The sequence below is a fragment of the Haplochromis burtoni genome, unplaced genomic scaffold (genome assembly GCF_018398535.1).
Source record: "Haplochromis burtoni strain Fernald_Lab_line unplaced genomic scaffold, NCSU_Asbu1 Contig_181, whole genome shotgun sequence".
In the NCBI taxonomy this organism is placed as follows: domain Eukaryota; kingdom Metazoa; phylum Chordata; class Actinopteri; order Cichliformes; family Cichlidae; genus Haplochromis; species Haplochromis burtoni.
The window spans coordinates 708923-734574 of NW_024582542.1; the positions used below are offsets into that span (position 1 = coordinate 708923).

The 25652-nt window shown below is 39.9% G+C and overlaps 1 protein-coding gene across 3 annotated transcripts in view; it reads right to left on the reverse strand.

Annotated features, from left to right (window-relative positions):
- Positions 1-31: 31 nt before the first annotated feature.
- The window catches only part of evi5l (ecotropic viral integration site 5 like), a 42734-nt gene continuing 17113 nt past the window's right edge, over positions 32-25652 (reverse strand). The window contains exons 3-21 of one of the 3 annotated variants that reach the window (XR_316556.3): positions 23721-23910; positions 22344-22568; positions 21425-21499; positions 21076-21201; positions 20716-20859; positions 20428-20517; positions 19555-19652; positions 19215-19275; positions 19070-19123; positions 18535-18567; positions 17556-17696; positions 13830-13946; positions 12280-12420; positions 12010-12186; positions 11446-11592; positions 10734-10829; positions 10493-10588; positions 2379-4434; positions 32-2153 (exon numbers count right to left, since the gene is read on the reverse strand). Coding sequence is in view for 2 of the 3 variants with exons in the window: in XM_005934450.3 (XP_005934512.1) it covers positions 4117-4434; positions 10493-10588; positions 10734-10829; positions 11446-11592; positions 12010-12186; positions 12280-12420; positions 13830-13946; positions 17556-17696; positions 18535-18567; positions 19070-19123; positions 19215-19275; positions 19555-19652; positions 20428-20517; positions 20716-20859; positions 21076-21201; positions 21425-21499; positions 22344-22568; positions 23721-23910 (2329 nt within the window). In the remaining variant the exon portion in view is untranslated. Of the gene's footprint in view, positions 4435-10492; positions 10589-10733; positions 10830-11445; positions 11593-12009; positions 12187-12279; positions 12421-13829; positions 13947-17555; positions 17697-18534; positions 18568-19069; positions 19124-19214; positions 19276-19554; positions 19653-20427; positions 20518-20715; positions 20860-21075; positions 21202-21424; positions 21500-22343; positions 22569-23720; positions 23911-25652 lie in introns of all 3 variants that reach the window. The other 2 variants (XM_005934450.3, XM_005934451.3) reach the window with 2 other exon arrangements.

The following is a 25652-nucleotide window of genomic DNA, read 5'->3' on the forward strand; positions in this document are numbered from 1 at the left end:
TAATTTGACCAGTGAAGACTGTTACAGAGTGTGATTTTATCATATTATCATTTCTTGTTTATTTTCCATAGTATGACTTTCACAAGGTATTTAAACTCGTCCTGCTCTGCATGTTCACCTTTCCACCTGCCTCCCTCTCACTCAGTCTGCCATGTTTTTAGTCTTTAAACTAAACATGTCTTTAGTAGAAAAGAGAGTACGTGTACGTGTTTTAACCTCACGCAACAATCAATTTGTTATGCAACACTATGCAGCACGGTGACAATGCATCTCTCGTTAGCGACTAAGACAAGTTTAAAAGAGAAATCAGGCGGTTGCAAAGGTGCAATGTCAAAGTTTATTTTGTATCATTCGTAGGATACAGAACACTGAAATGTATTTTTCCCCATCATACTGGAATTTTATATAATTTTTACTGTCATTTAATATATTTGACAACATCAGCTGAACTGCAAGAGAGAGAGAGAAAGAGAGGATGGATGATGAATGATGCAGCTGTGGATCTCAAACAGTCGCCACATACAGTACATAAATCTGAGAAACTCTAGGCCAGACTGACACCATCTGACAAGAGAAAAATCTTCTCTTATTTCTTTTTCTGCTTCGAATCAGGGAAAACGTGGCGGATGTTCCAGTTTTAAGATGATGAATCTGGAGTAACACAGTGTGACGTAAAGCAACAAAGTGTGTAAATCTCTCTACTTTTATGGCACATCGTGACATTTAATCACCATCATCATGTGTAATGCTGTTAGCGGGACGAGCCAAAGTACGGACGGGAATTCTAAAAAACCAACATGAAGGATGAAGGCTAGTACCGTATTCAAAACTGATTTACAAACATATCAAAATGCTTCATCACAGTAGGTAAGAGCTGAATTCAGACAGAAGTGAGAACAGAAGCACCGTTACTGAACAGCTGTTTACAGATGTGTTGAGGGACCCTAATTTACTGATCCATATTTTTGGTTAATTATGGAAAGTTCCTGAATTCAAGCTTTCTTCAATTAGTTGATGTGTTTTCTTCTTGGGGTTCTTTTGGACTGGAATACAAACTGTACTCAAATCCTAAAGGTTTTAATAGTGGTAGGTTAGGTTTAAGTTTAGTTTGAAGTATGTTTAATGCATTAATGAAGAAGAAAGTAAATAGACAGATTTTTCTCAAAATATGGTGCAAACTTGACACAAAATGTCCAGAAAATCATCAATAAAAAGGGAAATTGATGATAATTTTCAACCAATATTTTTAGGAGCTAATTATATTATTACACTGCTCCTGAATGTGCAGTAAGATAATGTATTAAAAGAGTGCAGTTTAAACCTCAAACCATGAAAAGCAGTCATAAAAATGAGGGTATTCCGTGCATTTATTTGAGAAAATTATAGCCTCTGTGTGATTCTTGATAAATCTAATTATTCATGGTTGCTCGCATTTTAAGCCTCTAATAGATCGAGTTTCTTTTCCCATTTACAGCACGGCCTTTTATGTCTTCCATAATGAAAAAAGGGCTAATTGCATTACATAAATGCACTGAAATCAAAGCATCCCTATAGAGGGGGCCCGATATATCCAGAAATCGTGATGATTATGACCTTCTGCATGAAATTTAGTCTGACATGATGCAAAATATCATGTCATGTAACTCACTTGCCTTCTGCAGGCCACACACACAAGGGTCCAACTCTCATACTAAACAGAGCAGATGCAAATTTGTAAAACTGAAACGCTTGTACAACGGTCATTTTGGTTTGACAATATCTTAGCAGTGATTCCAGGGTAGAGATTTCAGTTGCCACAACCATCAGTGACCACTAAAAAGCTGTTACTTGCAACAGTATGGTGGGCAAACTGACATCCTCTTTAGTTCTTTGAAGGCCATTACTGGAAGATCCAATTTCTTAATTTCTGAGAGGATGGCAATAACGCTCTGCTCTTTTTAGATTCGCATTACATAAAATATGCTTTGTTATGAAGCAGAAAGCCTCTAAAGGATTTAGAGACAGTTGGTCCATAGAGTGAAGAAACACAAGACAAAGACTATCTTTAAGGTCCCTCTGAAGAAATGCACATGTTGAAAAATGATCCCACCACGACTCCACGAATCCACACCAGCTCTCACAGCTCAGCGCCACAAAGCTGGGCGTGTCTTTCTCTGTAGTGCAAAAAGCAAAGATCACTGCTCTGTAGATATAACACCCTGTTTGATAAACTATACACACTCCAGTACAGCTTTAAATATCATCTATATGTTCCTGTCACACAGTATATTTCATATGTTTCCATTCATTTTACAGCCATTTTTTTTTAAATAGAATATATTGTTTGATATGTTAAACGTTTTTCTACCCATGCTCTCTCCTGTCGTGAAGATACTGACCTTTGCCGAGGAAACGACCCTCTGCAGTCATTGGCCCACACTTTTAGCTGTCAGAAAGCGATAAGAGCCAGATTACTTGGGTTTATCTACTTTGTTTCCTGGAATCATTTGATCACTCTCATTTCTGTCTTGAATATGAAGGCTAAGTAATGGAAACTGGTTAGCACAGCATAAGCTCAGGGCTGTCCAAATATAAAGAAGTCTGACTTTCAGCACTCTCAAGAGTTTATTAGCAGCTACAGCCTTAGCTACTTGGTTTAGTATGCCGAGTTGCTGATAACTAGTCCATAATAGCAAATATAACGTGTCCGTCAAACTCTACGCAGTCTTACTTGAATCCATACAAAAAAGTGTAAAAACAAAGCTGTGCATGAAATCAGCCAACTCCATCCAAGTTGCAGCTTTACACAGATATCAGAGTGGTCTCATCTCGGTCTCAGTCTGACAGGGAATAAAGGCATTTGCCAATATGTTGAAGTACTCCCAACAGAGTCTGGTGCTAAAAGCTGAAAAACTTCTGGGAGAAAGTTAAACCATTCAGTTTTTTTTAGACATTACTCCAAGTAGTAATCTACATCGATATAGAGTTAATCTTGAGGTTGGATGGTAACCTCACAAGACTGACAAAAATAAAATAAAATAACAGAACAAAAAAATAAAATAATGGAGGAAATAAGTCAAATCATAGCAGCACATTTTCTGTCTCTGAAGCACTCGGCGTGTGTCACAGTGAGCCCGTGACAGATGACTCTAGTTGGCACAAAGGACGTTGTAGAAAGTTTGGCCTCTTTCAGTATGTCTACACTCCTACAAGTTTCATATAGATATATAAAAAAAATTTCAACAATATCAAAATAAATTACAACACATAAAAAAACCAAACAAAAAGATTTGGCAACACTGAGTTTCTGCCTTTTTGTGGGTTGCTGTGAACGTGAACGGTTGTGCGTGTAACTCACTTGCATTCTGCAGGCCACACATAGGCAGCACAAGTACTCAGTATGCTAAGGGTTCATTTAGGAATGCCTTTACGTGATATGCCTGTAGAGTTTGATACAGATGTGTGCGTATTCCTGCTCCGGACCACTTCTTCGTATAATCATCACCACTTAAATTTCTTTTTCCTTTTTTTTTTTCTTTTTAAAACACAGAGATGAACAGGTGGCGGCTAGAAGTTTCTTTTAAAGGCAGTGAAGATGGATGAGGGCGAAAAGGGAGGATAAGGATGTATTTAACTCTGAACTAATCAGGGAGAAGAGTCGTATAGGGCTGGCCAGAGTATAACAGTGCGTCATATGTCTTACTCAGCTTAGAGGGAGGAAGGATTTTCCTTCTGTGTGTACTCGTCTTTCACTCGTGGCCACAGTCACAGATTCAGGTCCAGTGGTAGATTTTGAGCAGCGAGCGGTACATTTTGTTCGTATGTGATTTGTTCATGTTTTTGATAGATGTGTATTTTGACAGTCTGTGGCACAGTTACAAGTGGGGATGAGGAGGGAGGCTGTACGTAAGCTCTTTGCCAGGGAGCGACAGTGTGGGAAACAGGTGTTGGAGACAGTAACGAGGAGCAGAGACAACAGGTAGTGATGATCAGCAGAGGTCCAATCAATGCCACTATGTCTGCATCAAGTAAAAGATAAAGACTGGAGAGGCCGAGGAGGAGGACTTGACTGGATACTACAATCCCAGTTCCAGCGTCTCTTCAGATCATAGGGGATCTCAGCACCCTCCCAAGGTCTCAGTTATCCAGTGCCTCGGCGCACACAATGCTGCCATAAAGCTGCTGTGGGTCCGGATGCGTCTGCACCCGCTCTTCTGCCTCGCTGTCCGTGCTGCCCTCGCTGTCGAGGCGTGGAGACGGGTGACATTGGCCAGAAAGACTGGGGTAGAGGGCGGTGGCCGGCAGTGGGCTGGGAAGGAGGTCCTCATCTGAGCTGAGGAAGTCCCCCTCAGCGGAGGCGGGGCTGGCCAGGCAGAGATCCTGGTAGTTGGTACTTCCCCCTCCACCGGTGACCCTGGAGCTGGGGGTCGCCTTCTGTCCTCGCAGCTGCCTGATCTGAGAACAAAGGAGGAGGTTTTTAGTCAAAGGTAGGCTGGCTGTGGTTCAGATCCAGCTAATCTGGATAAAATCACCAGCCAGTACAGGTTGTTAGAACATCTTTTAAAAACGCTGTTCTTCTCCTGATTGCACTGAAATATAGACCGTATGTTCATGCTGAACTGGCTCACATAGATGTATATAGAGCAGCATTATTAAAACAGGAAAAAGCATTTGTATTTGGTGCTGATTATTTTTAACAGTAGAAAAACACGTTTATGACCAGTTTGGTGGACCCTGATTACTGATCCAGATTGTTTTTAGTTCCTGAATTCAAGCTTCCTTCCGTTAGTTTACACGTTTTCTTTTTGGGGTTAGACGTGACACATTTAGTGGCAGCGGCACGGCACATTAACTATAGCACCCCTGGGTTTTATTCCAGGAAGCGCATTTAACAAACTTTAACTTCAAATTTAATCAACGTTCTGGGATTTTCTGACCTAGAAACAGAGTGTGTTACCATTAGTTAATTCTGAGAACTCGGTTATCTCAGTTTCCTTAAGCGCCGGGTTAACAAACTCACAGCTGTTTCTTAAAACCTGATTACTTGAATTGGGTCCTTCATACTTTATTACGTCAACAAGAAGGGTCAAAATGTTTTTGAGGAAGGAAAATCTAAAAAAGGAAATTTTTTCTCAATACCCCAGAAAAACGTTTTAAGCAGAGCCAGGGAAAAATTAGCACCATTTATTAATTATGGTGGCAATTTTCATTTACTCCAGCATAAAAGACTTTTTGCTTACTCGATAGCCAGAAAAAAAGCAAAATGCCTTCAGTTTGGATGAAACAATAAGGTTTATGTGCAAAGTCCATCTCCCAAAAGCCGATCCCTTCCCAGATAATTCCCTGAAGTGATATAATTTTACAGTATTTACATTTCAGAGGGGAAAAAACAAAAAACTCTCTCCCATCTGCCTGCAAACTTCTTTTTATAGAAATTTCATTAGTACGTCCGTGCAATAAACAGTATTATCTTAAACGTTCTCCTCCTAAATACCTGTTGACAAAAGGTTAAGAATTTTGCAAGTAACAGGACAAATGAGTGCATGTTACTGAACACTACTGTAGCATGAGGCCTAATGGTTTTTAATGCTTTTAAATACGTTTGACACGTCTTTGCAAAGCCACTAAATGTCAGGTGATTGGAATTTTTTTAAACAGGTTGTTGGGTGTTAACAAAAACCAAAAACAAAAAAAACCCTAAACCCTGTGAAACCCACTGATGCATTTTTTTCTTACCATTAAAGGATGTGCAAATAGGACTGTGGGATCTTTACAGCTAAATCTGAGCGTGCACCTGTCATTAGGGTGAAGGTGGTGGTACGATTTGAATTTTATTCAAGTTGACAAGAAAAGTAGCTTTGTGGAAACGTACAAGCATAAAAGGACGCGTTTGCATGTTTCTACTCTGCGGCTGATGTCCAACTAGCAGAGTGCAGAGTTCTTCTTATGAGCAGCAGCGATACCACCACTTTTCACATGCATGCATTTTGCATGTTAGCCTTGTATGTACCACAGTGACTCATGACAAATCTCAGAGGTTTTTGTTTTCCCCCAATCATAAACTCAAGCTAGCTGCAGGGCGGGCAGGTGGGGGGGGGAGGGGGAAACCGGTGGTTAACCAGTGGAAATATTTTGACTGTGTCTGAGCTCTTCACGCTACAGCAGAGAAACATAAGAAGGCACCGGGCTTCGTAGGTTATATTCTCTCCAGTCTCTCTCAATATGAACAGGAACATCAAAATTGGCAGATAATTAAGTCTCCAAATGCTATGGAAAAGTATTTGCTTTCACAAAAAAAAAAAATCAATGTCCACCTGAATCAAAATAAATTTGCGCGAGTAAAAATGTAAAATTAATTCAGCTGCATTCTATAAAATGGCTCATTATGTGTCAGCAACGCCAATATGACTCAATCGTACGATGATCGCTTTCAGCTCTATACTGAGATTTTTCTAAATGGTTCATTGCTTCCTCATCTGTACTCACGCAAGTTTCGGTCTCATTTATGAAAACCACGGCTTTGATCAAAAGTGGTGGGGTGACAAGAAGAAAAGAGGAGAGGAGCGCTAAAGGGCAGGGCCGTCTCATCACGCCCCCTCACTCTGAAGTTTAAACATACTCCCTCCTCCTAGTCACGCACAGACACTCTCTGAATGAACAAACCCAAGTGTATGCTGACTGATAACTTTCTGTCTCCAATCAGGGCTGGAGATTATCCTCATGAACCCAAGATAACACTAAATGTTGTCAAATTACATCATAAAAATCAGCAGAACTCGAGCTGTGGGCTCAGCCTATAACAGACCAAAAACAAGTTATTGAGCAGGGCTTCTGTATTGTTTTCGACCCCCCGTTTTCAGAATTAAAGTCCTGTGTGAACTAAACAATGAGAACACAGCTGTTAGAAGAAAATTGATCTCTTGTTACGAGAAAGACATTGAAATAACCGAGCGTGTGTCGGGGTGGAAGTGGTATCTGTTCTGAGACTGTACATAAATGACAAGATTCATCTGTGGTGGTTACCAAAAGCTGCAGAGCATCTTACACAAAAAAATTTTACACCACACAATCACAAATATGTACACATGAGGAAACACACATGCACAGACAGACACACACACACACACACACACACACACACACACACACACACAAAAAATGTGCATCTGTGTGTCACACGCCATTTTGAAAATCCAGTAAAAGTGAAAGAAATTGTTCATTTATACCCCTAATAAATTATCACACATTTATACGTATCAATAGCTAATGAAAAAATGGCTTAAATGGCCCATTTAAAAGGGCAGAAATGCTTTCGCAGGTTTTAACACAGTATCGAACCGCGGCCAAGATTCAAACCGGTCTGAATCACAGCTTAGTAGCTGAAATCCAGGATGGTGTCATATCCTTTCAAAGCTACCTAACTGACCAAGTGACTGAGTCTACAGTAAGTGACGTGTTAATGAAATAATGAATGGATGTATTTAATGAATTCTTGGTAAATATCCAGAGATTTTTTAGCATGCTGACAAAAATAAATAAGTAATTTTAGTAATCTGAGTGCTTGTAATTTAGCTGCCTTTGTTCCTAAAATGTGGAAGAGACATCAGCTTGGATTATTCCTTTAGAAATGTTTTTAATTATTGCCAATACTCTGTCTTTGTCTTCTTCTTTCCCCCCAGCTGCCCCCCACAGGGGATCATCTGCCTCCATCTCATGCTAGCATCACACCAACCGCCTGCCATGTCCTCCTTAACTACATCCATGAAGCTCCTCTGAGGACTTCCTGCCTGCCTTTCCTGCTGCCTAGCAACACCACATCTACCATCCTTTGTCTAATATATCTGGAATTCCTTTGTCAACATCGTAGCAAGCAACATAATATCGTGGTCCACAGAAAATCCTGCCTGACCCCATTGGTTAGCTTGTCCATCACCATTGAAAACAAGAATCTCAAAGCCACTCGATGATCTATTGTCACCCTCACCTTAAACCCATTTGCCTCTCTTACTGCACACCTCATCACCCTCACTACTTCTCTGCCACTCTTGACTTCCTCATGCAGTGTCACAGTTCCTCTTTTGGACTTCTACCACATTCTTCCTCTAGATCAGGGGTCTCAAACTTAAATGAACTGTGGGCCACTGCTGTCACTGCCATCTCATTGGAGGGAACTTTAGTGTTCAAGTAGTACAAAAAAACCCAAACAAACACCCACAAATATTTCTGAAAATATAGTGTTTTGTTTTTTAAAATATTGTATAACAAGAAAAACTACAAAAAAAAAAAAAAATTCCCCCTCACTCAACTACAACCTTTCATTGAACTACCAAATAAACAAATTGGTACTCTCCTTCTGGTCAGACACGCGGGAGCACTTCTGCTATAATTGTGTTCGTATTTAACAAAATAAAAATGCAGACATAAGTTTAAACATTAGTTTTTGACAGCTAGTTAAAATTGTTTTCTTTACAAAAAACTCTCACACTGAACTAACACAGCCAATCCCTCAACACGTTTGTACTCTCTGCTCATATTGACTTCATGTTAAATAATCTTTGGCTTTTTAAAGAACTTATTTTAACATCGCACTCAATAACAAACAAATCCTCCCTAACAAAAAAGTAACTTCAAGGGTCAAATTGCATGATATTTCTTCACGTCAATATACGGACCAAGAGTTCGACACCCCTGCTCTAGATCCACAGACCCTGAGCGAAGCTCCTTCTGATCTTCTCTGACCTACTCCATCAACACTTGAAGCAAACATCACATCAAAAGCCATACTGCTGATGCCTGATGATCACCTCTCTTCTTAACCTAGCTTCAGCAACTGTGTCCAACACCTTCATGGTGTGGCTCTTCAACTCTATCTCCATAGTTACTACAGTTCTGCACATCACCCTTGGCATGAAAACCAGTTTGAGTACACTTCCTCCCCGTTCCTCAGGCATCCTCTCACTCTCCATGATTGTGTTCAGTATGGTTAAAAAGTCCACCGGCCAGGTTTCCAGTCTGTCTCTGCTTCTTTCTATTTAATGGTGTCTTGAAAACTTATCTGGACTGGATGTCCTGTTTTTGTCCATGATAAAAAAGCAAAAAATATTTCTGATAAAAATCAGAAAAATCAGAGAAAACAATCATTTTCTGTATGACTATCTGTTTTTGTGGAAGATTCTGGCCACTCCTCATTACTTAATTCACTGAGGTGTGTGGGCATTTGTTTATGCACATCTCTGATAAGATCATGCCACAACATTTCAAAAGGCTTGAGCTCTGGACTTTGACCTCATTGAAACACTTTGATTCTTTTCTTTTCAGCCTTCTTGTTGTAGATTTTCTAGATGTTCCGTGCTTCGGATCACCGACCCATTGGATGACCAAATTTGGGTGGAAACTTCAGTGGAAACATGGACAAATGGGCTCACATTTGACTCTAGAATACTTTGGTATACAGGGATGTTCACATGTGACTCAGTGATTGCAAAGTTCCCACATCCTGTGGCTGCAAAACAAACGCAAATTGCCCCTCCACCATTATCACGTTTGACAGTCTGTATGAGGTGTTTGTGCTGATATGCATATGATATGTGCTGATATTAGGTTTTGACCTAACCTGGTGCTGTGCATTATGACAAAACACCACCACTTTGGTCTTGACTGTCCTAGTGTCATTGTTCCAGGAGTTTTGTTTGCTCTGAAGCAACATTTTAAACCTAAGCCATGTTGGCATGTTCCTTTTAGAGAGAAGAGGGTTTCTCCTGGTAGTCCTTCCAAACAAGCCGTACTCGTTCAGTCTTTTTCTAACTGTACTGTCATGACTGTTGACATTTAACATGATCACTGAGGCCTGTAGAGTAAGAGATGTATCTCAGGTTTCTTGTAATTTGTCTGAACATTGCACGGTCGGACCTTGAAGTGAATTTGTTGGGATGTCCACTCCAGGGAAGACTGGCCACTCTCATAAATGCTTTCCACTTGTAAATAATATTTCTCACAGTAGAATGACTGACAGCTTTTTTGGAAATGGATGTAACCCACCCCAGACAGAGAAGCAATTGTCCCTGCCCATCAAAGTCTAAGTCTAAGATCTTTATCAGGTAACCACTTCTAACATCTGCTTCCATGAACTGACATTTACATCAGTGGGATTAAAATATCACTACATGTTTTTAACTGCCGTAACTTGTTTCCTTTTTTTCTTCCCAGTATAGCAAAGCATGAAATGGTTTAAACTACTCATTATTCTGACAAATATTCAATTATTTAATCATTTGGAGTGGAAAAAAACAACAACAAAAAAATCAGGCAGCTTTGAAAAATGTTTCTATTGTTTCATGTTTCCATGGTGAATACTGCATTGGTATGTAGTTTTAACAGCTACAGGTTTTCTGTGTTTTAGTATAAAACCCTACGAATAGGGTGTTTTTTTGTTTGCACCCAGCATTTCAGACAAGTGGCTGACTTGAATATGTGAGCCTGCTCGTCTGTGACTATGTGGAGAAGGTTGCCTCACCTCGTTCTTGAGCTCGGCAATCTGGTCCCGGAGCTGGTTGATGTACTGTCTGGAGTCAGAGTGGTTCAGCTGGCCTTGGATCAGCCCTTCCTCCTTCTAAAAATCAAATTTCAGACACACAAGGTTAAAGCTGAATTCACTTTGATTAATACATTGATCACTTAACTGGCTAAGACCACAGATCCAAATGTTTATTCAAGGATGCACTCAGACAGACACTGAAGTACACGAGCACACACACCTGAATCTCAAGTTCAGCGATCTTCTGCCTGAGTTCAGCCATCGCAGCCATACTGTCAGCTTCCCTCAGTCGCACTGCCATCACCTCCTCTTTACTCTACACGCATCACAGGGAGGAAGGAAGCACATTGACAGGGAGAAAAAAAAAAGTTAAACAATATTTTCTGGGTAATAAGTGAGCCTTTATAATGACAACCTTTTAATGGATTTCAATTAGAGATAGTAAAGAACAATAAATTGTCTCTACATCCTGCTGTGTCATTCATCTTTCATTCTAGACTTCCTCTATTACATCTGTTGATCTTTTTCAGGATGTGAACCCCAAAATTTATGCTCTGACCATTTTTCAACATTTCTCATGTATCTTTTTATCTTCTCTGTTCCAGGCATCTTTTTTTTTTTGTCTTCAGTCAAAAGGTTTCTTATTCTATTACAGATTTTAGTTTCCTATTAATAATTCTTAAATGGTAAAATGGTAAATGGCCTGTATTTATATAGCGCTTTACTAGTCCCTAAGGACCCCAAAGCGCTTTACATATTCAGTCATCCACCCATTCACACACTGGTGATGGCAAGCTACATTGTAGCCACAGCCACCCTGGGGCGCACTGACAGAGGTGATAATAATAAGAAAATGCTGCTCTCCACGTCACTCTGCTCTTTTCTGTTAAATCTGCTCCTCTGCCTCTCTTTCCACCTTTCACTATCCAGACCTTGCAGTCTGATTCGGCCTGCTTCCTCTTCATCTCGTTGAGCTGGGCCTGCAGAGCTTTGTTCTGATTGGCCACCATCTGGAGTCGGTCCTGCAGGGCAGAGCGTTCCTGCTCGTTGCGTCCGATCAGTTTGCTGTGGATCTGGTTCTAAAACAAGAGGTTAAATGGTAGATGGTGAGAGTAGAGCTCTTATATTTATGAAACAACAACAACAACAACAAAACCCAATAAATGAAAACAAAAACATCTCACAAGTGGCACTATGGTCTAACAATTAACTTAACAAACATCAAATCTGTTCTGATTCAGTTATACTTTGTTTCATTTTCATTATGTGCATGTCAGGCACGATGCACATTCATAATTGAAAAAGCAAAACAAAATGTAATATCCCAACACCACAGGGCTGATTTCCCTAGTTCAGCAAGTTATATTCATTCTTATAAATGTGTAAAATAAACAAACATGACAACTTTTATGCTTCACAATCATGCATACATCAGAGAAGGACTCACAAGCCCACTGCTGCAGTGTGACAGTACAATGTAGTTATACAGCACCTACCTGACTCTCCAGCTGCAGGGCTTTAAGTTTAACCTCTCGGAGCTCCGCCTGGGCTTGAGCCTCCCTCAGCCTAACCGTCATCAGTTTGTCCTGCAGCTCATTCATGGCGTTCTTCTTCGGCGATTCCTTCCAGTGCCCGCCCCCACCACCAGTGCTGCTGCTACGGGACATATGATGCTGCGAAAGAGCAGACAGGTGTAACTGGCCGCTGGTACATTATGCGCACTCATGCACTCCACCAAACAGATGAGAGATCTGTTCCCATTTTACCTGCCAGCGCTGGTTCAGCTCAGTGACAGCCTCCTGCATCTCCCTGAATGAGCGCAGCGTCTCCAGCTCCCTCAGCTTCATTTGCTTCACTTCTTCCTGCAGGGTCGCCAAGTTGTTCTCATCTGGCAGGCAACTGCTCCTCTAGATAGTAAACATTTCACAGTTATAAGTTAGCAAATTCACACACGCAGCCTAATGCATATATGAAGATGTACATGGGAAAGGTTTTATGAGGAAGGGAATCCTTATTAGATTTCAGTGAAACACAATATACCTTGGTGATTAATACAGAATGTACCACAGTACCTACAGCATTATTGTTATTATTATTATCATCATTATCGTTATTGTTAATAATAATAATAATAATAATAATAATAATAATAATAATAATTAACAATAACTACTTTTGTAACACTTGAATAGAAACCACACATTAAAGAATTGTATGCATCTTAATATATAATATATAATATATACAAACAGTGGTGTGAACCACAGCTGAAATGGGCCCTGATCAGATGATAAGAGAAGCTGACTGCTAGAGTAAGGTCTCAGCAGATCTGCTATATCTAAACACGAGCCTGGTCACATGAGGCTTTGCATGTAGGTAATCTAATTTTAAAATTCTAAATCTTACAGGACTAAAAGAAAGCAATGATAGAGCTGATGTGTGAGCAGTGGTGAGAACTTCTGGCTGAAATGAAGATGGACCAGAGGAGACTGAGGGGTGCACATTCATGGGAGATAAAATAATCTAGACATGGAAAAGCATAGGAGTTTAGTTTCAAATTATTGACTTACAGGAAATGTTGTTTTTCCTAGATAAGAAAAACAGCTTTAGCTCGCCAAGCGTTCAAATGCTGGTCAAAAACAGAATCAAGTTTTTTAGCAGATAATTTGAAATTGGTGACGAGGGGGCCGATGTAGCAACTGACCTGCTTTGTGACGCTGCTGAATGAAAACCTCAGTTTTGATCAGATATTACATTTGCTAAATGTGCCCATGCCTAATCAGCGGCATCTGTATCCTGACGACCAGGAGTCGACAGACTTATTAAATGTAGTATGAGAGGGACAGGAATAGATTAATACAACTATCTGATATATGAAATTTTGTTCAGACATCAGACAGTTGTGAGGTTGTTTCACTCCTAACCAAAGTGGTGCAACAACCCACTAATAAAAACATTAGCATGTTTACCTCCTGACTACAAACCAGCAGGTTTGTCAATCTTTGAGACGCTGTATAAGCAAACAAAGGTTTGTCCAGTTTTGAGTTAATTTTCAGTAAAATCTTCATCGGGAAGCAGCAGAGCGTTTGTGTTCCAACACCTCATCAAGTGAAAATGAAAGCTTGAGAAATGGAACGTGTCTGTCATTTGTTTGAGTGTTTGGATTAAACGTTAGACAGGTTGGTTAACGGTCAGACAGACTTTACCACATTCACAGAATCACACGCCTTCTGTCTGCTTGCTGTTCACACTATTCTCTTTCACACAGTTTCAAAAAAAAGAAAAAAGAAAAAAAAAGGCATGTTTGTGAGCTCACCTTTTCCAGATCGAGCACCTTGTCTTGCATTTCCTTCAGAGCTCCAAGCAGTTCGGCCTCGCGGAGCCTCGACTGCTCCAGCTCGGTCTGCAGATTGCTCACAAACTGCTCTGTGTACTGAAACAAACATCCTAGTGTTAAAGATATAATGTAGGTCAACTTTTATTTATTTTAGTTTTAGTTGAGCAGCCTTTTCTACCTGGTATTTGTATACTGATATTTATTTATTGATGAGACAATTAGGTTTTTGAACAGAGCTTGGCTTCCATTTCACTCTCATTTGCAGACCAGTTTAACAGTTCAACTAAGATTACCACAATCTTGCAAGGGGTGAAAACTCAAGGTAGTGTTATGTATCTGTCTTTCGGTTTCTTTTACATTTAGTTTCCTGAAAAAGGAAGAAACGGGAGACAAGGAATTCCACAGAGAGATGGAAACATGACCTATCAACGAGCTATTTGTGGGGGAATAAATGGACGTGATTCCCAGCAGCAGCGTTAGACTTACACTTTTCTAAAAAATAAACCAAAAGCATCCATTCTCAACTGCAACTAGTGAGCGAGTAAAATCCAAATATGTTACCTACGCCTAGAAATGTCTGTGTACAACCTTCAAAACAGCCGACAACCTAAATTTAGCTGCCATGAAGGTGCACTTGTGTCCCGCTGTCTGTGATGTCAGCATGCTACTGTACACTAACATGTCACCACATCAAGGGGAAACTGCAAAGCTATGAATATGAAAGCAGCAAAGAAAAAAAAAAAAAAGAGAGAGCTGAGTGGAAAAATACTTTCCAATGAGGCAAATTACAAACGCTTGAAATCGGGCAAGTACATAGCGTGACTGCAAGATTCGTGATTTGTCATTTTTGGCTTCTCAGTCTTGGTTATCAAAGAAGATTGAGAGTGTCTGGAGGTGTGTGAACCCTGGTGGGTGATGGGTACCAGCAATCTGAGCTGGAATAGACGCACACGTAACAATGACATCATTTAGAGAAAAATCAGTGACTGGAGTTTTTCTTTTAAAGCAAAACAAATTATAATTTTAGTGAACCATCTGCTCCCTTCACATCGTGCTGTTGCTCTTCACACCACCTTCCCACAGGTAGGTGTGAGTTGAACCTATAAATATTAAGAGCAAAGCTTTGGTTAACAGCACTGGCAAAGACCACAAAACTTTTTTTTTTTTTGAGTAAGTCAGTAAAGCGGTTGCGGAACATACAGAAACTGACATGCATACATTTACTCATGTGGAAAAGCAAACGTGGGTGTTCTCTGTTAAACCCAATGTGGCGTTAAATACTGAATACTATACTAAACATCATATTTACTAGAAATTCACAGTAGAGAAGCAGAGTCTCTCGTACATATAAAAATGTTTGGAAAGTCAGTTTTCATATTTTTCCTTGAACAATATTATATGTAAAAATAAATAAATAAATAATATTAAAATATGTTATTTATACTGTTTTGGGAGGCAAATACAGTTTATACATGAATTACATGTTAAATTACACCCAACTCTAATTTGTATAATAATTCCAATATCGTGTGACTCACAGAACTTGAATGAATTAAAAACAAAAATCAGTCATCCTATAATGTAGGATCACTTCTTTTAACTTTACAGTACTATGCACCAAATACAGTTTGATTAGCTTTTCCTTCAGTGTTTAACTGAAACCACGTTTTAATAATCTATGCTACATTAACAAAACAAGTTTCAACATTTAATCATAGTCACACTATTACTTTCAATCAGGCTGTGTATCACACGTACAGCAACTCAAAACAACAAACAGCTGCTCTGTAAAATGTACACGTGCAACCTTTACAGCCGCCATCAGTGTTACGTGCGACCTCAGCCTGTTGGTCCAGTTTTTTATTGTCACCCTGATTAACCTGCGCCCTCTTTCTTTGCAGATTTATTGTTAGTGTTGGCTGCTGATGGCTTGCTGCATGAATATAAACCCGGAGAAAGTGGAGCAGGAGGGTCGACCATTGGCGTCTTGGATCCCACCAGATCTCCATTACCAATCTGTTGCTTTCATAGCTTTGTTTATTCTGTACAGGTTGAGTCGGGAGCTCCTGGAACTACTGTTTTCAGTTTGGTTTCTGTTCTTCTAGTTTTCCAGGACTAGTTTGAGTGAGAAGCCTGTATTCGATGGCCCATTGTGTGATTGGTTCATGGTCTTCTTCCTCTTTGTTTGTTTTAGCTGGGGCTCACATCTCTTTTTGTTCTGTCCTTTGGGAGTAACTATATTTCCATTACTAAAAGCTTGTTGAATGGCAGCCGTAACAGTCAGACTGCCTTCACTGGCGTCCAACAGTATTTTTTAGACAGTGATAGGTTCCACATTATTTGGCTCTCCTCCAGAGCTAGACTAACTAGATTTCACCTCATAAACCTCACCTCACCTCCATGGTGTGAAAACTGTAGAAGTCTTTGTGCCTCATCTGTATGTAAACATCTTGCTAAAACAGAACTTGAACGGTTTCATTTTTGGGTGCTGAGCTTTGCACCTTTGCGGGGTTAGCTCACGGGTTAATCACCGATTTTCTTTGAAGGTTTGTGAGAAAATACAAATGCGTGACTCACTACTTTGTTATCAAAGCAGCATAAAGAACATATCGGAAACAAATCAACGCTAGTCTGACTAGTCTGACCATATTTGAGAGGCGCAGTCGGCCCCGATTGTTTTTTTTAATCCATTTTCCACAAGCTTGTATAAAATATAGCATTAGTACATCACTCCCACCATGGGATAACTTAAACGAGCCATTACTATGAGTCAGTCTGACAGTCTGTTCATACCAAGCTGCAACGTTTGAGTTTGAAAACTGAAAACATCGCCGCAAAGACTGACTGACGGGTACCAATCCAGCTTCAGCTAATCGCTTCCTGCTAATTCACTGAGCTTAACCTCCCCACTGTGTTAGTACTGGAACAATTGTATATTTGTAATTATACATATATTTTACTTATATTTTATTTAACTTGCGTGAGTTAGCTGACAAGTTTGCGCACCACTCGCTCATCCAAATTAGGGATGTGTGCGACTAGTCGACTAGATGACTAATCTAGTTAAGTGGAATGATTCATTGTTGAAGAAGTTGATTAAGTGTTTAAAAAGCCTTTGTTATTAGTTTTTGGCATTAAACGGTTCTCAAATTTACTTAATATCTGAGTGTTTCTTAGTTTTAGACTAGTCGGTTAGTCTGATTTTTTACCCCATGTTTAATTGACTAAGAAATCAGTCACCAGGAAGATTCCTAATCCAAATTTTTCCACAATTGGCCAACATAGCACCAGCCAGAAGGGCAACTTTGGCGCTTCACAAATGATGCTATAGTGGCTTTGTCCTTTTTCCATATACAGTCTATGACTGGCTCATACTAACAATCATACTAGAGTGTGTGTGTGTCTTTGACAACAAAGTGAACTTTGATATATTCGGTTACTTGACAAAGTTGTAAACCTTTTGATATACTGACATTGAAATCTGATCAAATTGTGTTGCATTCTAGTGAAATCACTTAAATGTTTGCGACATTTGTGCCCTGATTTTGAGTCCAAATAATCTGACAAATAGTAAAAACATTATCAGGAAATACACAGCTTACAGAGCCTATCTGTAAGTTAAATATAGGACAACATAAAGCCTGTAGGCAGGAGGGAAACAGTTCATCTTGCTATCTTGGTTCATTTATTAATTCATTCTTTTACCCTCTGTTGTTGTAGCTCTCGGATGGTGTCCTGTGCTTTCTCAAGGCTCTCGCTAGCTGTGGTGCACTGCTGCCTCACCACCGCCAGCTCTCGCTTGATCACATAGTTCTCCTCTGCTTCCTGCGCCCTAGTCACCTGACCCTGGAATAGTGCGACCAAAATAGGATGACATTTAAAATCGTCAGTGGAGTGCAATTTTCAAATTCAGACTATGCAGGGGGAAAAGGGTGGTTCCAGGCAAAACCACAATATAATGGTTATATAGAACTTTGCTTCATGTCATACTGAGAGTCAACATTTTAGTAAGGAGATTTATTTGCTTTCTTGTAAATCGCCTACCTGAGGATATCACTCACACTCTTACATCTGTCCTTTAAAGCTAAAGCTAACAACCAACTAGCTCAGTTTAGCATGATGAATTGAAACACAGACAGAAAGCTAACCTGGCTGTATCAGAAAGCAATAAAAAAAAACAAACTTAAAACTCAGTCTCAGTCTCTATTTTTTAACAATTATTAGATCTCAAGCATGACCATGAAGAAAACAAGTTTCTGGTGTATTTTTTTCTACAATTTTGTACAAATTAAATCAAACACATTCAATATCAAATCACGTATCTATACCTTCTAGAGCATTTAGCAAGAAAGCAAATAAATGTACATTTCATTCAAATTTTCCTTAATTGTAGGTATTCAAATATAAATGAATGATAGTAATAGCTGAACTTCAACATGCCTCATGCAGGATTGTACAACGTCATCAGTCTCCATCATGGATAAATACTACATGCATTCAGGCATTAAAGGATTGTCTTGTGGGCTAGAGACAAATATACGATGTAAACAAAAAGCTTTCATGCACTTTTGGCAGGATGCTGTTACAGGAGAGGGAGAGAAGCAATGCAGGACGGTAGAGGAGCAGAGTGTGAGTACGACAAAGGACAGCAAGGTCAGTGGGAAAGTGGTTTACAGTACTCTACCTGTATCAGTCTGTCTGCAAGAGCAGCACTCTCCTACAGCGCAACAAAGGAGAGGAACAAGAGGATGAAAATAAAGAGATGAAGAGAGTGAAAAGCAGTGGGTCACCAGGAAGGATAAAACACAAGAAAAACCAGGATGAATTCCAAAAGGAGGGACGTAAGAAAAAGTTGAGAAACCAAACACAGACATGTTTCTGAGGGAATAAAGAGGCAGCAGTGAGATCGTTCAGAAAACAATTTCACAGAAGAGGAAAATATGAACAAAAGCAGCGTGCTGAAACAGCACAAAAGGCGGGCACACGCAGGTGCACACACACACTCTCTCTCTCTCTCTCACACACGCACACACACACAGGAAAGAAAACCAATAACAATATATTCGTCAGTTGTAAATTTCAACCCCGAACCACACAGAATTTAACTAGAATCAAAATGTGAAGCGTGTTAGCTCAGCCTCATCCAATTTCTCTATTTCAGTGAAGTTCTCATGTTTATTAGCATTTAGATAAACTGAAGTCACATCTGCCTATCTCACCTTCTCCAAGGTTTCGATCCTCTGCTTCAGCAGCCTGTTTTCTGTGCGTAGCCTCTGAACACAGAGAGAGGGAAGACAAGTGGAAAATGTTTGCTTCACTTCACTTTTCAAATATTTTATTGCAGTACAAACAAGATATAAGCACCTTAATTTCAATTTGCTCCTCCATTTCTTTGTTCTTGATGGTGGTGTATTCTTTCTCAAGTCTGAGGAGAAAGATACAATAGTAAGAAAACGTAATGTTACCTCAATCTTCCTTGTTTTCAACTATAATGTTTAAAAGCCAAAGATCTGAGGTGTACAGCGCAGAAAAACAACTTTCAGAAGTTACCTAAACAGTACAAACGCACAACAACAACCATGCACATGCTTAAGTGTAGAAACCTCAGCATTAGTAAGACACAAACAAAACTCTCACTGGTCTACATAAAGGCTCTCCAGCTTTAAGTCTGACCATTTGTTAGCCAACTAACGAGCGTTCTTACTTCTTCATCCTCTTGGGGTTGTATTTGACCTGGTAGGCCCTGAGGATCAGCTTGTCTGGGCAGCTGTCAAACTGGTGGGGGATCACCTTCTGGAAATGCTGGCAGACCCCAAGGGAGAAACGCACATGACAAAGATGGTCATTCATATTTAATGAAGATGCAGAGACTCGCTTTTTTTTTTTTAAATGAGTGAAGAAAAAACAGCCACAGATTTACAAAAGGCCTTGAGGCAAGCCAGGAGCTCCTGCTTAAAAAAACAAAAACAAAAAAAGAAACTAAGATATTTTAATATACTTTGATTTAATGACATGACAGTCTCATATGGCATGCGTAAAAATGTATATGCACTTCTAGGAACTGGAAGCATATACAGTATTCAAATTAATTCAAGTTTGCAGTGCAAGCCAAAAAACTGGGAAATGTACAGGTACAAACTTAATGTTTTTTCCGTAGGTTTTGTGAGGAAGATAAAGGTAAGAAATGATCAAAGATAAGAAATTAAGATCCAGATCAAATTCACCTATCTAAAAGGTTTTTATTAGTGAGCAACAAAAAATTACACGTTTTCTACTGAATTGCTGTTAATCCAGATTGTGGACGCTGCCTGATGGACACAAAATTTAAACACAAACATAGTGTAAAATTCAGCAGCAAGTCAGTGTTCCATTTCATAGAAGACAATCAGATAAAATCACGTTGAATGGATGTAAACGAGAGCAGCTTATTTTTATCAAATTAGATCATAACTTTAGATTTGTAGCTCAGGAAGCTTGCGTGCAAAAAGGAAAGTGGGACGTTCAGCCTTTGACTCATGGCTCAATCTGTGCACGAAACAATTTCTGCAGAAGGCACCGCAAAGCTACAGCTGCGTACCTGTGACATGCCCTCCATGTCCAGCTGAATGAGGTCAGTCTGGTTGTACTGCAGGATTGCCAAGCCTACACGGAAGATAATCTCTAGGCCCTGCAGAGAGGTCAGATATTGTATAAATTTGTGTGTGTGTGTGTGTGTGTGTGTGTGTGTGTGTGTGTGTGTGTGTGTGTGTGTGTGTGTGTGTGTGTGTATATATATATAGAGCTGAAAAACACAATTAATAAGGTGGAACATATCCACAGTTATAACCAATCTTTTGATATTTTGTATGCTTTGTATATTTCTTACCTCATACATGAAAATATCAAAGATGCGTGTGGCGACAGGAAGAGGGAGAAAGGTGAGAAAAAGCGTGAGGAACCAGGATGAGGCATACATGGAAGTGTGGAAACTCTGGGACCGGAAATGGACATTCAGCTCTGGAAGCTGCTCCTGAAATCGCAAAAGTTAACAAAAAACAAAAACAGGAAAGAAAGTTAACATCTCAAAAAACTAAAATAGACCCAAGAGAACATGCCTGAAAAGGAAGTGATGTGCTGGAGATTAAAAAAACAAAAAAGAAAAGAAAGATCTGCTGCCCCTTTGTGGAGAGCGTTCACACTGCAACATTTATCGTTTTTTAGATGCACGCTCCTGCTTCCTTTTTACCTGTAGCAGATATTCAAACTGGTAGATGCAGAGACCGAGCTCTGCCATGCTGGGCTTGAAGAGCTCCCTCAGGCGATACTCCTGCATCAGACGAACAAAAACACAAAAGGCCTCCTCCTCTGGCATCTGGGAGAAGGCGAGAAGATTGTTAGAAATCAAACTGTGCTGGACTCTGTATTATACACCATCTCAAAAAACAAATTAACTGCACTTTAATTTTTCAAAGACCTGCTACATAAATAACTGTGGCTATAATAAAGACATTGTTTACAGATAAAATGTGCTGAGCCTTGAAGCAAAAATATTCTCTTATGGTTCAGTTTCCTGCAGCACACCGTTTGACAATTACCTGCATTAGAAGCAATCCAACAATGAATGCGCTGCCCTGGCAGTAGCCCACCTCTCGATCCACCAAAGAGTATGCCTGAAAAAAGGAAAAAAAGGATGCACACACACACAACAGATTTCAGTTACTATGTTCTGTATGTTTAGAAAAATACATCTTTATTTGTGACAGGACAATCAGACCTAGCGACAGGACCAACAAGTCAACAGAGGTCCCTTCATTTCCTGAGCAGCTCAGCTACAAGGGAGCTCGACTGATTTGCAGACAGGAAACGAGCTTGTCTCCATGATAGTAAACATATTTCCACATTTTTGTGTGTCTCTGCAATTTGTTTTTCTCCCCAAGGAACAAAAATCACATTACGAAGGTAAAACTCAGTCTGATCAAAAAGACACAGCCAATCAAATCCTTCCATTTGCTGCAGAAAGATTAAAGGTTTAAAAATGGCTTTTAGTTTTGCATGTTAGGGTTTCATTAAAACTACACAGCACTTCCTGTCATTCTGAAATAAAGTCGGAATTTAAAAAAAATATTAATACAATAGCTAAATACAATAATTTCACACCACTGTCAAATCAACATATCCATATTAGTCGTTCTTGTCCAGACATTTATTTGTAGATGTGTCATTTAAGAAAGCAAGTGAAGGAAATTCCAGAAAGTCGACTGTTCATCCATCTGTTGTGCTACAGTGACACTACAGAGTGATTGAAGACTGCGGCTCAACCAAAACCGCTTAGTGCTTGTAACCATTTTTGGTTTGGTCTTATTTTTTCTCCAGTGTGACCAATACACATATTTCAAAGCTCACAGTGTAAATAAGTCCGTTTTTACAGATGATAAACCATGTTTCAAAAACACAAAAAAGCCCCTCCCCCTGATAAATTCAGACCTTGAGGTGATCAAACGCTGCAGTTCTCACCTTCATGACATTGAAGAGGACCTCCTGTCCGAGGCTGTCCTGGCCTTTGAAGAACTCGTGCTCAGGGTAGGTGCGGGCGATATCTCTGCGGATTAGCTTCTCACAGGGGGAGGACATCTTCAGCAGTTCAGAGTACTGGTTCTTCACCGGCATGTCTGTGGCATTGCCCAGAAGCTGCCACACGATGGCCCGGAAATGATGAGGAATGCCCTTTCTGATCAACTCCTGGAAGACCGAGAGAGTGAAACGAGCGATATTAAAATGGAGTACAGGGTGGTCGTGGCTCAAAGAGTTGGCAGTTTGTCTTGTAACCGGAAGGTTGCCGGTTCGAGCCCCGGCTCGGACAGTTTCGGTCGTTGTGTCCTTGGGCAAGACACTTCACCTACTGCCTACTGCTGATGTCCAGAGGGCCGCGATATGGCAGCCTCGCTTCTGTCAGTCTGCCCCAGGGCAGCTGTGGCTACAACTGTAGCTTGCCTCCACCGGTGTGTGAGTGAATAGTGGAATTGTAAAGCGCTTTGAGGGCCCCAAAAAGCGCTATATAAATGCAATCCATTATTATTATTAATACCCAGCCTCTTTATATACTGAAAGATGTCATTTTACAGATATTAAAGCACGTCAGAAGAAAAGACATCAATGCAAACTCAATTATGAAACGCTAACAGATTTATATTTACAAGGGCAATCTAGCATTGTTTTGTAATCACACTCAGTTGTAAATTATGATGGATTGCTATTTTCAATTTTCAGCATTTATAGCCTGCTTATAGATTTTTGCTTGGTTTGTGTGAGCTCCCAGGTTCCCCTGACTCATTTTTATTGTGTCCTCTCTCATCCATCTTGTCTTCCCTGGGGGTTTAGTCTTTTTGTGATGGAGGACACAGAGAGACAAAGAGAGGGATGGGAGGCAGAGGGCAGATAGAGGGGATTATTGGTATTTTACTGTATTAAAAACAAACAAACAAAAAAGACAGCTTCATACCAATAGTGTTTTTGTTTGTGCTGAATTTGAGGGTAACACTGCGAGACATTTTTGAGCACACTTGCAGACAGCTAGAAAAAGGACACCCACTGTGACTTCACGAATAGAAATAAACCAGTCATAGTCTGTGACCAAAGCTATAAATGACCAACCAGCCACTTAAAAAAAAACAAAGCAAAAACAGAATATGAGTCAGACATTAGGAAACAAATTGGAAAATCGACTTGTGAAATGTGACCCGCCAACTATAAAAATAAAATGAGGAGGCTCATAATTTCCTTACTGGTGTTCTTATTTTGAATCGCACTCAGTGACTCATTCTCAGTGAAAAAAACCACATGTGCCTTCCAAATACTTCATTCTCCACTTCAAGTGCCAGACTCTCCCCTCACCTTCAGGAGTTTGTCCTTCTTGCGTCTCCACTCCTCCCATTCGTTGACGATGCGGCCCCATAAGATCCACGTGTCTTCCTCCAGGTGCGACAGGTTTGAGGAGGCCGAGGAGCTGGAGACCAGCGAGGAGCCACTGTTGCGTCGCGAGCCACTCATTGACCGCATGGACTTGGAATCAGCCTCCAGCAACCTGCGTGAAGACACAGATTATGAGAACAGGAAGCTGAATTTATGACTGATCACACAGGAGAGCTTATTTATGTTACACACTGGAGAGTTAAGCTAAGATAAGCGAGAGCGAGAGGCAGAATGTGACATTGCAAAAAATGCTAAATTTAGAGAGGCACCAGCAGCTGCAAGGCATGTTCCCCTTGGTTTATTTATTCATTTATTTAGGTGGGAAGGGCGTTTAATGGTTATATGCTAAGCTAAAGCTAAAATGCTCCTGAACTATGAGTTTGAATTTGGAAGAACTCGAACTCAAATATAGGCTGAGGCGAGTGATTTCCTTTAAGTCCTTGTGGAGTCTGCTGTACAGCAGGGCAGCAAAATGCAGAGGTGATGTGATTAAGAAGGGCAGCTCTTTACTCCAAGGTTCAGTCCACTTTGACCTCAAATGTCGGTTTCTTTTAAGTCACTTTACACCTCCGTCCAGCACTCTGACCATTCTGCTGGGACTGGCTGTGAAGCTGAAAATGTGCTACTGTTGTTCTTCTTCTCAATGTGATTTCTTGGGATTTTAGCTTGATGGCAGTAAATACAGCCTAATGAAAACACTCCTTCTGCAGTGGTGGATTATTTAAGGTAACACATTTATAAATACAAATTCCAATGCAAAGGCTAGTGCTCCTGGTTGTGTGGGATTAAACATTACCTAACACAGATTAAACCTCAACCTTGAATAAAAAAAAACAACAACAATTATTTTCTCTGAAGCCAAGAAAATAAATGTTCAAATTTATCCCTGGAAAAATAGATCCTGAAACACAGAGCTTCCTGAAGTAACATAGAAATGGCAAAGTATCTTATTTTAATCCTTTTTGATTATAAAATTTTATTCTCTAAAGAAAGTTGGTCTTGAGTGAACCCCATGGTGGTTCATGTGACCCTCCTGCTATCGTGACTATTAACAGAGGCTACACAATTCAGCTGTATTAATCAGAAAACCAGAAAAGTTTTATATTTGCTATAAATCCTACTTTCCATCATGCCTGACTCCATTACACTTGGATGTCAAAAATGGTAATTTCAATGCGAATTTCTATCTAGATGTACCTTTGTGTGTTTCCTTTCTGTTCCATATGTGAACAATCCTAGAAAGAAGCCGTAACACCATGAAGGCTCCTTGCTGCAGGGAACCTCTCATCATAATTGAGTTCCACGAACACAAACTTGACAACACAATCTTTGATATCGCACATCATTCTCGTAATTGTTTAGCATTTATTGAAATACCTTGGTTCTATTTGTGGTACACAGTTTAACCTTAGTATGCCGTGGAGTCCGTTTAGCTGCCGACGTCCTGGAATGCCCAGGAATCCAGGACTATTTCCTTGGACTCTTGACTTTAGTTCTAATTAATTTATGTTAATATAAAGTAACCAATAGTTACTATAACTATAACTCTTGGGTTTGTTTCTTTCTAATGAATTCATTTCTTAGAGTGTATGTTCTTCTTGTGTCTCTCATTTGATCGGATGAGGCACTATTTTTATCTCTCCTTTGTCTCTTGTTTGTTGGGTCAGTCTTTGGTTTGTTTAAGCTGATTTTGGGTCTGTTCTGTTTGAGCAGTTAGTTGTAATATTAACACGGGCAGTGTTGGGGAGTAATGGAATACGTATATAAAATACAAAATATGAGTAACTGTATTCCATTACAGTTACCATGTTAAAGGTGGTATTCCAAATATGGTTACTTTGTTTAAAAAAAAAA